This window comes from Hylaeus volcanicus, unplaced genomic scaffold (genome assembly GCF_026283585.1).
Source record: "Hylaeus volcanicus isolate JK05 unplaced genomic scaffold, UHH_iyHylVolc1.0_haploid 12142, whole genome shotgun sequence".
NCBI lineage: Eukaryota > Metazoa > Arthropoda > Insecta > Hymenoptera > Colletidae > Hylaeus > Hylaeus volcanicus.
This window is the reverse complement of record NW_026533107.1, coordinates 205,767-221,401: the sequence shown is the minus strand read 5'-3', so window position 1 is coordinate 221,401 and position 15,635 is coordinate 205,767. Positions and strand designations below refer to the sequence as shown.

Genomic DNA, 15,635 nt, shown 5'->3' with positions numbered 1-15,635 from the left:
CGGTGTAATCGTAATCAATTTGTGATTATCGGTGTAATCGTAATCAAGATCGTAGTCGCAACTCTGAAACATTTGATTGTAATCGTAATCGCAATTATACCTAACTGTATTATTCTGAAACTATTAAATTGCATACGTTTGGAAGTAAACTGAGACTACAAGTCCTTTTTTTTACTTACAAATCGTTGTACAGTTATTTTTAACAAAATTGTAACGAAATTGTCTTAAGTATTTGTCGCTTAACATAAATGAAATATCTATCCATTTTATGCCATGTAATTTTATTTTCTTTAAATGTAAGAATTAAGATAGAAGAATAAACAATTTACTGAGATATTTTTCTATTCATTAAACAACGATTACTTTATGGAAATTTGCAATGCCCTCGTTGCAAACTCACCGTCTTTTCCTCGGAATTCACAGCATCGTTTAGAGTACAATATTCCCACCTAAAAGGTATTCAAATAAACGAAACGAATTAATATTATAATTTAATTTTGATTTAATTTATCAAACATCAATTTCTGGGAATTATATGTTTACATGCCTGTTGCCTCTTCTGTCTTCGATAGCGAATTTGTTTATCAACAATGTATCCGAGTAAGAATCTTTACTTATGACTTTATCTGCATCATTTTCGAGAGTTTGATACCACACACGTGCTTTTATCATCGCTTGATTATCAGGCAATGATTGGAATTTTAATGCCGCTATGTTGTAGAAGGTTGTCCGTTTGTTCCCTTGATTCGATAATCTTAAACAAATATTTTGCGTTGTTTCCATGAAAAATATGTATGTAATAATGCACAATCATTCTGGGAATTTCTTTCTAAACGATGTACATCTGATTAAGATTTTAAATGAAGGTATCTTACCCGCATCGGATCTTAAACGTTGTCGGTGAATCGTGTTCTATTATCTTCAAAAACAATATTCCTGACGTTTTTGTAACTTCGTCAGAGATGGTCACCGATGCCCTGAGAGGCTGACCTAATTAGTGATGAAAAATAAATTAAAAATAAATTAAAAACAAAGTTCGAACTTAGCGAAGTTGATCTTGAGTCATCTCTGTTGTCTATACCGCAGAATGGTTCTTCTCCTCTCGTTGGCAAATAGTAAATCCCTAAAGAGCCATAATTAGCCCTGTAGCCCATTTCTTGAAACCAAAATGTAGATTCCATAGGAAAACACATCCCATTAGAATAAGAACCTCTTCCTTGAGGACAGGGCCAGGCAGTGAGTTTACAAGACTGGTTATCCGTACGAACACTCTCCAGGAAAAGTTTCCAGGCTCTCAGGTGGCTGCAAGCGATCTCCTTGGTTAGGCTATCCTCTGGATTATAATTAAATTAATTAAAACTTTTTGTTTATCGAGCAAAGTAATTTTTAAACCAGAAGAAAAAGTTGTACCGTTCAAATGGCTGACAACAACAGAGTTCCTCACATCGGTGCAACCAGGTTGCTCTCTGCCACCATTGGGAAAGAAATCGATATGGCCAAGGGGTTTCAAGAGTCCAAAGCCGTCAGCGAAGTCCTCAGAGCCATCTGTGTGAATCACATCTACAAGCTGAGCGTCGGTGGCATCCAGTTTCCTAGACTTCTCCCTAAACAAATGATTCCTGAAAAAGGGAGACGCAGGATCCAGGCCTGTTATGCGGCCTAAAAGAAGGTTTCTCTTTTTCAGAACCTCGGAAGCGCAACCAGCAACGTGAGCACCAAGACTAAAGCCAATCACGTGAATCTTCTCAGGAGAAGCGCCCAAGTCTATCATATTCAGAAGGACCAAGCCCAATTGTCGACCTACTAGTTCGGTGTTTGCCACTGCTGCCGAGTACGTTGTCGCTGCGCCTCTTGTCCAGTCGAGTACCAGTACGTTTACATCTTCCTGGAGGAAATTCTACTACATCTAGCATGTTCAAATATGGAAACTGATTATGATATTGAGAAGTAAAATTTCTTCAGAACAAATTACCAAATCCAGCAGAGCTCGTACCAGAAGAAGCGACCCAACATCGCTCCCACTGCCCTTGTAGCCATGTATGGAGACTTTCAGAGGCTTTTTTGCGTTAAATCGCGATTGCAGATTGGACTTGAAGTTTTCATCATACTGGAGAGTCTCAGGGGATTCCCTCTTTTCCCGAGTGTACAAGAAGAATCTGGTTTGGATCTCGCTAGGATGCTGTGGCGGCCGTTTTAGCGTCAAACGGGGTGGTGGATCAGCGAAACAACCAACGAGGTCTGAAATGTATTCTGTGCATCAGATCATAAAAATATACCGTCAAAATCCATTACCGTAGCATATTTTTGGTTTGAAATCCTCGCGTGCAGCTCCTATTCTACGCAGCATCGCTCTGTTCCTTGCCACCAGGAGTTTTGCTAGAAGATAGGAGACGATATTTGATGCTCTATTAGGCTTTATAATTCCAGTTGTTTCTACTTACCAGAACGCTTGGCTTCTATAGTCCAAGAGGCAAGAAGTATCATGAAGATCAAACATTTCGTTAATTCACGTTGCATCTTTTCGCAGAACTTCTGTTTCTACCTTATTTCTTTTTTATAGTTCACCATTTACATACTCTTCTTCTGCGATCGACTTAGATACCATTGAAATTATAGAAATTACAGTTAATAACACACATGACTTCAATCTATCATAATTAATAAAAAATTATAAGTGACAATGTACATATCGGCTACTTAACTGATTGGTAGTTAGAAATTGAACCTGAAATGCGTCTACGTTGATTGCTCGACAGACGAAGAGCATGTGCAGGAATCAGTGGACTTTCTCTCGGTCACGATGATTGCACGACCTCATTTTACAACAGTTAACATGATGTAATATTGACGGAATCCTATAACAGCAAACAACGGTTAACTGAACGCATAGAACCGTGGTGCTTTCACCTAGTGAATTTCAACAAGTTTTTTTGCTGGAGTTAAATTGGTTGCTTAGCTTTTTTATGCAATATGTTGGCCTACATTTACAATTTAAAATTGCTAGTAATTTACTATGCTAATTTCCTCAGTGCAGCTGTTGAAATGAAATGAACTAAAATAACTAAATCTATAAATAACAAATGTATAATTCCAATCCCAAAATGCTGTAGAAGATCATGTTATGTTAATAAATTTGAAACCCACAATTACAGATTCAACTCTTTGCACAACCTGTTTGCACATACAACTTAGATTAGATTTCTGTTGAAGTAACTGAGAGATTGAATACTATCGAATCAGATGTGACAATAATAATCTATAAAGTGCTTTTTTCCTGTCGATTCACTTGTAGCACCAGGTGCACAAATAATCTGGAAACCATTGGAGGCTTTGATAAACTCGAGATTGGACACAAATGATTCTTGCGTTGATTGTATCGAAGTATCTTTGCAATGATCAGCATGTAGTCAACACCTGTGCTGGTTGATATTTTTAACTAATCAGCTAAGTATGTAATCCAGACAGACCTAGATAAGGGATATATTATATACACCTGGCAATATGAGATTGGTCTTGTCCTATTGAGAAAGTATCGTTGTGCAACAATGTTAAGGCCACTCTTCGTTCTGGGTTGTGTTGTGCCAGCGATACTTGGTATACCATTGTCAGAGGATGAATATGAAGTCAATAAAACCAACTTTGTGTTTGAGGATCTGGATCATCTTCTTGCTTATGTGCAAACTCCTGTAAGTACACCTAAGCAGGGTAGTTTTAAATTAGAAATAGTCTTTTTAGATATAGTCTGAAATTCTTTTTATTTATGAATTAATATGTAGTATCTTCTTCTTCTGTATAGACAGAGCGAGTGCGAAATTTGGGATACGTAGCTGAAATTCATCAAGTAGTCACTGAGGATGGATACATCTTGCAGATGGACAGAATTGTAGGATCAAAGAGTAGTCACGCATCTGACAAAAAAAACCCTGTGCTCCTAATTCATGGACTTTTGGACACCAGTGCTGCCTGGGTGCTGCCATGCCCTGAAAAAGGTTTAGGTATGTCAGATAAAAACAGAATTGGTATAATAAAATACACTCCATACATTACTTTAACATTTTGTAAACTTTAGGCTATATATTAGCCGACCAGGGATATGATGTATGGATGGGAAATGTGCGTGGTTCTAGATTTTCAAGAAGACACGTGACATTGTCTACCAAAGACAAAAACTACTGGATGTTCAGGTAAGCCTGAATTTTTAAACGAGAACTGGTCCTTCAAACTGCCTTCATTTTCAAGTGCGAAATTGTCACCCTTAAAGATTCTACAACTCTGACATACCATATTTTGTTTGTAGTTGGCATGAGATGGGAATGTTTGATATCCCAGCAATGATTGACTATATCTTGACAAACACTAGACAAGAGAAGCTCTACTATGTTGGTCATAGTCAAGGAAGCACCTCCTTCTTCGTGATGGCAAGTGAAAAACCGGAATATCAAGAGAAAATCATAGCAGCATTTACTTTGGCACCAGCAGTCTTCATGTCCAGAGCGACCCTCCCTCTCATCCGCTTGTTAACTCCACACATTAACAATGCAAAAGTAAAGTTCAAGTTTTACTATTTTCGGTTACAGAGTCAAAGAAATATATAAACTTTCATAATTGGAATGTAAATACTTGATAATTACAGATACTGACAGACCTGATAGGTATGTATGAGTTCAAGCCGTCAAGCTCCTTAGTGAGAACACTGAGTAAAATTATGTGCAAAGATGAAATGCCCACTCAACCATTGTGCAAAACTGCATTTGGCATCATGGGTGGACGTAACGATAAGGACTTCAACATTGTAATTATTATATTTAAATATTATGATAACCTTAAATTGTACATAAAATGTATTATTTACAGACTCTAATACCTGAGATTGCGCAATATGATCCTGCTGGAGCATCTACAAGACAGTTTATACACTATGCACAATTGTGCACCTCTGGTTAGTAATCAAAGAAAGATGCATAATTTCTACATCTCTGTAGTAATTGTAATTTACCTGATTTAATGATGTTTGATCTTGCCAAGCATTAATTTTGCTTTTCTCCATAGGAAATTTCGCACACTATGATCATGGCCTTGTACGTAATTTGTTGAATTATGGCAGTATACAACCTCCTAAGTATAACATTGCCAATATTAAGACACCTATTTATTTGTACTATGGTAACAATGATGAAATGGTCAATGTAAAGGTTTGTATCTTTTCCTTAAAAAGTATATTACCGGATTAGGAAATATGTTTTAGATGACAAATTGATAACAAGAAACTAAAACACCTGTTTCCTTGCATATTATTTTATGTAACAAAATGTTCTGAATAATAGATTCTCTTTGTTTAGGTATCTAATTTTTCTTAAAAATAATTTTTGTCCATTCTTATAGGATTTAGAGCAGTTATACGAGACACTACCAAATGCTCAGAAATTTTTGGTTCCGTACAAATGGTTTGCACATCTCGACTTTCTTTGGGGTATGCAAGCCAAAAATTTGGTATACGACGGAATACTTAATCTTATGACGCAATATAAGATTTAAAGAATAAGATTCTAAAAAAGTGTAATAAATGTGATACAATGTGATATAATGTACGATTACAACTTGATCTCTAAGGAAGTATATCAACTGTAATATTGTATCGAACAGATTCATGTGAGCATAAAGATTCAAACGATTTGAGGGAATAAAAGTGCAAAAAGAATTTGTTTATAAAAGAATTATCGAATCAATCTTAGTGCTACTATTATCGAGGAAAATAAATGTGCATTTTGGATGTGTGTAGTGACTTTCTAGGGGAATTTTCCCTAAAATCTTCGATTATTTATAGAAAACTGCATTTTTCAACGAGAATAATAATACTACTGTTACCCATCATCCCTTCTCGCAATCCTAAAATAAAACTCAAACATCTTATCGTATTACTTTAATAGAACAATAAATGATAATGTGTATAAATAGAATTGTCGCAGTAATATTATATTTGTTATGGGAAGGTATTAAGTACAGTATCGACATTACATGCTATTTACAGTACAATGCATGCCACACTCTAATGTGATCGCCATTTACGTATAGTAACTAGACATTAGGTTTGAAGTTTCTTGACTAACGACAGTAATCATTTCCAAATTGCCTGTTCTGCAAAACAACAATGTTCAACACAAACAACAATATATTTTCCCATTCAACTGTTGAAACATTATCATAATTGCCTACAATTTACTAACAAAAAAGAGTTCGTTTTTTCTTGTTTCGTAAGATTTAATAGAAACATGAACAAGCACAACCTTTCCAATTGGTCCAAGAGTCACAACCGATACAAATACTTACCTCAAAGAATTGAAAACAACGTACTCGATAGTTGTACACAACCCCTCACACATACACCTACTCTACCTAGATTCGTTGTACAGTATATACTATAAATGATGTCACCTTTGGTCCCACTGATAGAAACTTAATGTTAATTATAAAGATTAGGACGTGTTAGTCGACATTGATTCAACCGTTTCGGGACTTTCCCGGAGTTGGAACCGAATGGCTGAACTAAAACTAGAAAATAAAGGAAAAACTTAACAACAAAAAAAAAACTGCGCAGACTGCATTCGCATAATGAGCAAAATCGTTTCGAATCGAACTTAGTCGGTCCGTTGACTATTTGGACACAATAATAAATGACTTTCCTTCCCTCAATCCTTTTGCTTCGATCGGAAACATTTACACGTCTAAGTGATATGTACATTTTCCATCGACAACGCATATTTATCGGTTACCCGACTTTTTACACGAGATATTTACAAGGGTGCGATTAATGCCAGCATATTGGCAACTGAACCGTTCAAGTTGGAAAATTAACACTCTACAACCCAAATTTCAAGAAAATTTCAAGATAAATGATACAATAAACAGTGTTGATAAACGCTGATAACAGAACATTAATTGAAAGATAAATTCCAAATTCTATCCACCAGATACAAATTGATGGAACGCTCAATTTAGATTTTAAAAATGTGGACAATGGCTTCAAAAGCACTTGGGGTTATAAAAAGTTAATTCAGCAAGAGAAAAAAATACATAAATAAGTTTCTGCTTTTTGGAGCACTTTAAGGCTCCTTCCTATCACTAGCTGTCGATCATATCTTATTACTACAGCTTTGCGAGAGCACCAAGAGGTCTCCTGGGTGGTATCCTTGGCTGCCAGTTCCTCCTGGCGTTATTGAAATGAATATCATCCTCGTTTAACATCTTTCCGTAGCCTGTAAGAAATAAATTCTCATATAATAAAGAAACTAAATTTATTTATACGCGTTATCTACAGTCACAGTAAAAATTAACTCACGTTTTTCAAATTTTCACGGCCTCCAAAACTTCTTATCGACTCCAATAGCACATCCCTGGGATTCACCTGGACCGGCATAAATTTCGGCCTAGAATTCTTCAAAGTGACACCCATAATGACAGGCATCGTTGGAGGACTTGGTGGTTGATGAACACCATTTGACTCTGTGGACATGGCTTTTGTACATTCTTTTTGGTTTTCCTGGTCATCCATGGTTGAATTTGAAACTTTGAACCCTTTCACGATAGGCATCGCCTGACTGCTTTTTACACCGACACCATTTCTATAAGCGAAGTTCCTCTGGTTCTGAGGATGTATACCCACTATCAAAGTAAACCTCTTGGATTTAGAACTATCCTGATTCGTCAAGCACTCGTCATTAGTAACGCTAAACTTCTCAGAAGTAACATGTCCATTATGTTTGTTGGCATATGACTCCAATTGAGGGTCCGAGCGTCGACTTACGGTGGATTTTTTGGATTTCGAACGAAGAGAAACATCCTGACCACACGCCTTCGACAGCTTCTTAAAGTTTACAGGAGACATGTCGATCTCATTGTCGTCTTGTTTATCTTCGACATAACTTTTCTTTAGTTCTACTCCTGTTACAACAGGTTTATCGTTGCTTACGGTTTCTTGTTTAAGATTAACCTTATTCGTGAGTGGCTTTTTAAAACCTGATGCCATCGTGTGCGTTATGAGTTTTCTGGTTAGGTCGTTTGGATCCTTCCTGTCCAAAGATGAATCTTCAACTTTCCCAGGGAGTTTGCTATCTTCGGTGAAATTTAGGTTATCTATATCATCCCTCGTGCAATTTATATTTACAATGGTTTTATTGCTGGCTTTGCTAGATCCTAATTTGTAGTCAGCGTCCTTTTTTATTTGGACGTTAACACTTGGTCGCTCTGACCAGCTACCTAAGTTGATCGTAGGTGGGCCGAAGTAAGTGTAACGCTTCGCATTTGTCTCCGCTGCTAATTTCTTGGAGTCTGCCTCTGATGTTTTATTACTCTGTGCTCTTTGAGAGTCATGAGTTAAAGGTGTATTCGAGTCAATCGAATGTTCATGAGACGTGATCTCTGATCTGAAACAAATTTGGTTAAAAGTAACCACGATAGAAATATAGGATTAAGATATATACCTTGTTTTCTTGGATAATACTGTATCATCAGATTCTTTGGGCACATTTTCTTCCACCTGTTGAGCATTTTTCAACCGGGGCAAAATGCTTTTCATTACCTGGAACGTCGTACATTGTTATGAGAAAAAGTTTGATTCAGGTTTGTTTTTGTTAAAATATGTTCGTATTAGGTTTCCCTAGTTATTTTTGTATTTATGCGTATGGCTGCAGTGGTCTATGCGTCTCTTTTTTTTTTTTAAATTAACTTGTAACTAGGTTCAGAATCTGTATAAGCCTACAATGGCAACATGTATGTTTCCAATTCCTTTTTCTTACTTATAATTGATATATATTTTATTTCTTTCTTTTATTTACGTTAATAAATCTTAATAATAAAAGATAAGTTTATTTTCATTGGTTCTAACAGATTTATTAGCAACCACATACAGTGGGTGTAGAAAGTATTCGTACACCGATCAATTTCCCAAAAAACTTTTGTGTGAAACTGTAGTTTCTTAATTTCTTTTTGTATAATCAATGATATTTTACATATTCTCGGAAGTCCCTAAGATAGATATAGTCCAAACAACATTTACTAGTTAATATAATTTGTGAAATTAACAAAAACATGCGAAAAGTGGGTAAAAGTATAGAAGCAATAAGTATTTGTACGATTCTTTTGACGAACCATTTACAGTAGAGTTTGTAACGTAAACACATTAGTTTATTGCTCCGTACGAATTAGAAAACATCAAATTTTCAGTAAAGTACTTTTAAAAATGGTTCTAATAGAGGAATTGAAGAAGATCCCACTTTGAATAACTAATAATTTAGTTAATTTAATGCTTAGAAGAGTTACAATAATTATAAAATCAAAAAGAAATCCCACGAAGGAAGTATTATATACTTGTAAATTAATGTAAATTTCTTTTTTTTAAAATCAAGTTTTAAAAATTAAACAGTTGTGCGAATACTTATTGCTTCAACGTTTCTATCGATTAATTTTTTTTTTCTTGTTAATTTCGCAACTTACATAAATAGCTATTTTTTTGTAATTTATCTATTCCAGAGATTTCTGAGAATATGTAGAATGTCATTGTTTATAAAAAATAAGTTAATAAATTACAATTTTACATAGTTTTTTTGGAAATTGATCGATGTATGAATACTTTCTACACCCACTGTATGACAACAAAGTTATTATGCAACTATTTACCTGTAAAGACTGCAGCTGCTTCTCTTTGGTTGGTTCTTCCTGCTTCTTCAAAATATTGTCCCTCCATTGGGAGAATTTCTCTATGCTCTTAACCGTCGGTGTACTTAAGTTAGTACTACTTATCGCATTTTCTATCCTAACGCCGTCTACTTCCGCCAAGTTTCCACCACATCTACTATCCTCATCTTTAGGGAATTTCCCCTGAAACCTGGACTTGTCGCATACAGACACACAACTATTAGACCTCTGAATATTATCCTTTTCGTTACAGTTCCACCTGTGCGACTCCGTTTGAATTTTTGGTTCTAGCTTCTTTTCAATTGTATCACCTTCGTTCGCCCTCTTCTTTCCCTGCAACGTTCCACCGGTGAAATCCTTTAGATTTTTGTCTTCCGTTTCATCGAAATTGCTCCTGTTCCTGGACCACGTCGCAAACGACTTAACGTACCTATCGTTTGAACTACTCTGAGGAGATTTATCATCGGCTTCCTCAAATATATTTAAACTCTTTTGCCTCGAGTATGTAGTGATAGTAAAATTTGAAAGAGTGTTGTCTATGGGTGCAATTTTGGGGGTCGAAGAGTCAGAAATTCTTTTGAAGTCGGAGTCTTTGGTACCCTGAGGCAATGTTCCTATTTTGTTCTCCAGTTCCAAGATCACCTCCTTTTTCAAGTTGATATCCGATTTCTGCTTATTGACAGATTTCCTTTGGGGCATTTCTTCCTTGGTTTTATTTTCTAAGAGGTTCTCAGCTCCTGATGTTGTTGCCTGTTCCTCCAAAGAATGTCTAGAGTCTACTTTATTCCTTTCTGGGGTCTTCTGCGTAAGGTTTTCCCCAACTTCAGTTTCTTCCTTGTTTATTTTGGTATCTGTAAAGGACTCAATCGATGAAGGAACGGCATCAACGTTATCATGAACTGGAGAAGCTGCGTCTCTGAAGGCACTAGGTGGAGCTGGCAGCTGATACTCCCAGTCAGAAATTGACAAGTCTTCATCAGCTGCTGAGACGTAGTCTGATGTATCTTGTTGCGAATTGATAGCCAAGTATCCAGCACTAGTGTTGACCATCGACTTTTCTAGCAAGCTGTTGTTTTGCTGTACGTCTTGCTTTTTCGTGGACTCCTTTGCGATAGAAAAGTCTGCTTCTTTGGAAATATTCGTCGTTTTTGGTTTTACTTCGGCAGGTGAGACGAATCCTTCAACAGATACTTCATCGAGGGTTGAAACTGGCAGAGTATTCGATAGGGTGTCGGACACCTTTTGCAGCAAGACATCCGTGTCAGAGAGGCTCGCGTCTGCTGCGAAAATGTCATAAAATGTAAATTACTACTGAGATTACACGACTTAATTGCTTAAAATACAAAGAATCAAATGTGTAGATTTAATTCTTATAACTGAAACGTATCTTATAACCTTCTTTATTAATGCTGAAATTCTACGGTGCAATTACATAAAATTCCCAAGGAAAAGAACTAAGTACCCAACCCCAGTGGTTAGTAACAATGCAACATGCACCTAGTGCACCCAATCTTCCATTACCTTCACCTTGAGAACCAATTTTCTTCTGTTCCGATGACTGCACATCGCTTTTGGACTCCTTCGATTGGTCAGAGAGTAAAGAATTGGACGCCACATTAAAATTCAAAGCAAAAGCGATGTCGTCCAAGTGAGAAGTTAAATATCTCTTCTGCTTTTCTAAGGTGTTGGTCTCAAAATCGTTAGACTTGGACGCCATCCGGGGGATCCTAGCTCTCTTGGAGTCTTTCATACCTTTCCCAACTTTATCCCCAATCCCATCAACCTCTGCTTCAATTTCTAAAGCATCACTTTCCTGCCTCTTCTTTCCTTTCCAAGTCTTCAATATCGGTTGTTTATCAATAATCAAATGATCACATTTTGGAATAGTTGAAATCACCACAGCACTCAACTTCCTTTCCTGTCCAAGACTCTTTTTGGAGGTTATGGAATTCTGTTCAATTAGAGTACTTTTATTACTCTGCCTTTCTATTTCTTCTTCACTTTTTTCGGCACTAGACTCCTCTTTAGCAGCGGTTCCATCATCCTCGACTAGTTCCAATGTATTAGGTGACTGTGTTTCATTGTTTCCTTTCATAGCTATTGAATCTTGACGAAAGAATAACTGATTGTGATCAGTTTCAGGTGTCAAGAACACGTCGTCATCGCTGGAGGAATAGTTGGAAGCTACTTCTACCTTTTCAGAATCTTTAATTTTTTTATCAAGCATAGTCGGAGTTCTAGAATTAATGCTGTCAGCGCTGGGGTATTCTTCATCGACGATGTCTGTATTTGTGTCACTAGTGGAGCTGCTAGCTACTTTACTGGAGTCCGCGTGTAGGGTTCTACTCAACGAGGAAGGTCCTACCTTGCGTTGTGGCACCTGAGGTCTCATATATGCGACATTGGTTGTTTGTCTAGGCTTGGGATGCGGAATAGGCACTCCAACTACACTCAAAATGAAAAGAAAGAAGAAAAAAAACCGTCACCAACAGGTCCAGATAGCAAGCAGGAAAATGGGTATTTTTGGGAGAGAATTATCGTGCATTGAGTGCAGTGCTCTAAAAGTAGCCAAAGTGAAAATTTCAATATTCTTATTAGAATAAAAACACTCTATATACTGGGAACTCATAAAAAATCTACATTTACACAAAACATAGTATTGCAAAATCAGAGGATGGAATGGGAACTTCATTCCACAATTTTAAAATTAATGTTGACGTAGCTAAACAAATTCCCCTACTCTGCTTTCCAGTATGGAGTTCAACTGGATGAGAAATTTGTTCCAATTCTCCGTAGACTCCTCTCTACTCACCAAACCAGGAGGAGGGGGTTCTAAGATACTTAGCTTCTTCTCAGACTCTAACCTGCTCTCAGCAGACCTAATCATAGGAAGGGATGGTAATTTATGTACGTTACTAAGACTTGGATCTACATCTATGGTCACCGGAATATCTAAAAGTTTCTTTGAAATAGCGAATATCTGTAAGTTGCTCAAAGGTGGCACTACAAGATTAGACTTACGACCGTCTACAGTATCACTCAACATGTCTCCATCAAGACTACTAGAAATCGAACCATCGTAACACTTGGTAGTGTTCACGTCCCCTAACTTAGGCTGTCCACTCTTCACAGATCCTAATCTACTGCCAGAAAAGCTATTCCTAACAATGTAGCTCCTCGAATCTGCGAAACTAGGTTCCTCGAAGCTGCTGATGATTTTTGTTTCCCTCATCTTATATATATTATCTTGAACATCTAGGCTGTGCTTCAAGCCTTGGCACCTCTCTCTGGAACTAAATCTATTCCCCGAAACGTTCTTTCCTACATCCACCTCTATATTATCGAGATTAACTAATGTTTGCATCTTAACCAGTCTATTTTCCGGCCAATCTTGAGTTTTGAAGGCGTCCTGGCTCAATAGCTGTCGATTGCCGTGAAGACTGGACGCCTTAATCCATTCTCTATCGTTTTTAGCGGCTATGTTTGAACAAGCGAAGCTCTGAGACTTCTGTACCTTGGAGCCTGGCTTGGAATTATCATCGAAGTCCAGAGAGCAGGCCGTCGACCTATACGAACAACCCGTAGGACACCTATCGCTAAAGTTCAATGAAAAATCGCTATTCCTACTAAAACTTGACCCATGTTCTGCTCGATACTCTTCGATTCTAGTCTGCAATTTTACTTTCTCGTAATTGAATAGGCTACGATGTTGCCTAGTGGTTCCCGTTCCCTCCTCCACTTCTAGGACCTGTTCGAAGCTGTTCCTTGAAATGAAGCTATAGGAAGGAGCATTATCCTCTATACTGCCACAGCTACGTACTAGCTTACCTCGTTTTTGGGTTCTAGCGTCTACGGGAGCGTCTTTTACAGGTACAGTGCCTCCTGGAGCGATGAATGGCGACTTAACATTTAGGGACTCTAGTCTTAGATGAGGTTCCACGTCCAATTTGCTCGATTTCTGCTTCATGTTTGGAGTAGAAGGTTCTGTTATTGTTGACGGCAATTTTGTTGTCTTCGTTGTTACTCCAATGTCTGAGCTGGCTTTAGGACATTCCTCTATGTCTGAACTTGATTTAAAGGGAACGCCAATGTCCGACGGGGGCTTGGAGGGGTCCATGTCTGACGTTAAGGACTCCTCGGAATCGACTATGCGCTCCAATGCTTGGGTAGAAATGGCGGACGACAGGGGTCTCGTTACTGGCGGAGGAGGTGCTGCTCTCTTTTTTCGTAGACCTAGAAAAATAAGCAAAATTAAATTGTTACTAACAAATGTTTTTATTAGACTTGGGGAAATTTTAAAGAATGTTCATAATAACGGACCTGCAGAGCTAAGAGAGGTGTTGCTAACTCCACGAGTTAGCGTAGCAGAAACAGCAGTTAAATTGCCGAGGCTTTTGCTGGATTGGGAAGTCTGCGCCAGTTTCCTAGACGTCTCTGCAGGTACCCTGTTTCTCCTAGGCAATGTTTCAGGAAGTCTTCCAGCTGAATCGGGATTGTCACTCAATACCGAAGCCTCGTGGTAACCGGAACTATCGCTGCTGTTGCGACTATGACTGATCACGACCTTGTCCTTCCCAGAGTCACCGGCAGTCTCATCAGAAGTCTGAAAAAAAAAATTGATTTGAATACAGAGCATAAATTATCAACAGGGGACTCAACAGTGGGATATTTCACCAATCCATCTGACCAAAAGTAAGGGAGTCCCCAGATTTATATGAAATTTCGTATACAAGGGTTTTTGGAGTCGTGGATTACGAATCTGAGATAAAAGAATAAAAAATCAAAATGGTAGATCCAATATGGCCGACTTGTATACTAAAAAGTTATTAGATTTGTATAAAATTTCACATACAGGAATTTTTAAGGTCACTGATTCCGAATCTGATATAAAAGAACAAAAAATCAAAATGGCGTATCTAATATGGCCGACTTTTATACTGAGAAATTAGTAGATTTGCATGAAATTTCGCATACAGGGGTTTTTGGAGTTGGTGATTACAAATCTGATATTAAAAAAATCAAATACTCAAAATAAATTTGAATTTAATAAAAAACAAAGACATATATACTTTGGTATTAAAAAATTAAAAAATGTACATATATATTAATGTCTGTAAATGAGTCACCAGTCTTCATTAGACGAAACTTCATCTCATCCAACAGCTGCAGATTATCGTCTGATGATGAATTCGATACGATACAGAAGCAAAAATTTATCAAGCTTTATCGAGAAATTTTATTGAAAACTAATACGAATACTGTAACTGTAGTATGAAACTTGTTTATATCAGATTTGTAATCAGCAACTCCAAAACTCTTGTATACGAAATTTCATGCAAATCTGGAAACTCCTTAGTTTGGCCAACTAGATTGGTGAAATACCCACATTACCTTCTGTTACTTTACACTAGTTTATAACTAGTCCAATTTTTTAAAAAATCGCGCTTTTTCACTGCTGTTTTTTGCATAATACGTTAGCATAAACACTAAGTTTTATGTCTGAGATAAAATAATTGCCAGGACGAACCCTGAAGTAGACTATACTCCTTCCTGTTGTTTAAAATTAAAATCAAAGTAAGAGTGAAAAGGCTATTTTTAAAGCCTTTTTTTATATAAATTAAAAGATACAAATAAAAAATAAAACGGTTAAATTAATAAATACATACCAGCTTTAACACAATCCATAATTCATTATGGTCAAATATTCGCACAAACGAAAATGTTCTTTTCTGAAATACAGCAAATACAATTTTAAGAAAGCACGATGCTTACGTAAAAACACACATTTAGGTATGAGTGACTTGCACTTAAAGCCCGGTTGTTAGAGTTGCGAAATGGGTTGTTTTTGATCGCTAAATTTGTTTGACATTACCAGAAGACATCACTTTTTAAGCATTATAAACTTCAAAAACTGCACTTTTGGCCAGGTAGATTGGTTAAATATC

General features: G+C 37.0%; 3 protein-coding genes across 4 annotated transcripts; 1 reads left to right on the top strand and 2 right to left on the bottom strand.

Annotated features, from left to right (window-relative positions):
- Nucleotides 1-6: 6 nt before the first annotated feature.
- Nucleotides 7-2,583, bottom strand: LOC128882710 (pancreatic triacylglycerol lipase-like). The gene is made up of 8 exons (XM_054134435.1): nt 2,442-2,583; nt 2,293-2,376; nt 1,973-2,238; nt 1,411-1,885; nt 1,082-1,333; nt 876-990; nt 548-754; nt 7-449 (listed from the first exon to the last, which is right to left on the bottom strand). The coding sequence occupies exons 1-8, from the start codon at nt 2,515-2,517 to the stop codon at nt 365-367; spliced, it is 1,560 nt and encodes a 519-aa protein (XP_053990410.1). The 5' UTR covers nt 2,518-2,583; the 3' UTR covers nt 7-364.
- On the top strand, nt 2,097-5,644 carry LOC128882711 (lipase 3-like). Of its 2 annotated transcripts, XM_054134437.1 has the most exons (9): nt 2,097-2,236; nt 3,293-3,686; nt 3,797-3,995; nt 4,070-4,184; nt 4,298-4,544; nt 4,634-4,792; nt 4,855-4,939; nt 5,050-5,192; nt 5,383-5,644. In XM_054134437.1, exons 2-9 carry the CDS (start codon nt 3,546-3,548, stop codon nt 5,533-5,535), a joined length of 1,242 nt encoding a protein of 413 aa, XP_053990412.1. In that variant the 5' UTR covers nt 2,097-2,236; nt 3,293-3,545; the 3' UTR covers nt 5,536-5,644. The 2 variants fall into 2 exon arrangements, with proteins under 2 accessions (XP_053990412.1, XP_053990411.1); XM_054134436.1 differs by lacking the exon at nt 2,097-2,236 and having other exon boundaries at nt 2,849-3,686.
- A 261-nt stretch (nt 5,645-5,905) lies between these two features.
- LOC128882712 (uncharacterized) lies at nt 5,906-15,572 on the bottom strand. Its single transcript, XM_054134438.1, has 9 exons — nt 15,563-15,572; nt 15,357-15,457; nt 14,011-14,293; nt 13,519-13,923; nt 11,212-12,135; nt 9,673-10,970; nt 8,478-8,575; nt 7,337-8,420; nt 5,906-7,253 (listed from the first exon to the last, which is right to left on the bottom strand). Exons 1-9 carry the CDS (start codon nt 15,570-15,572, stop codon nt 7,236-7,238), a joined length of 4,221 nt encoding a protein of 1,406 aa, XP_053990413.1. The 3' UTR covers nt 5,906-7,235.
- Between the last annotated feature and the right edge of the window lie 63 nt (nt 15,573-15,635).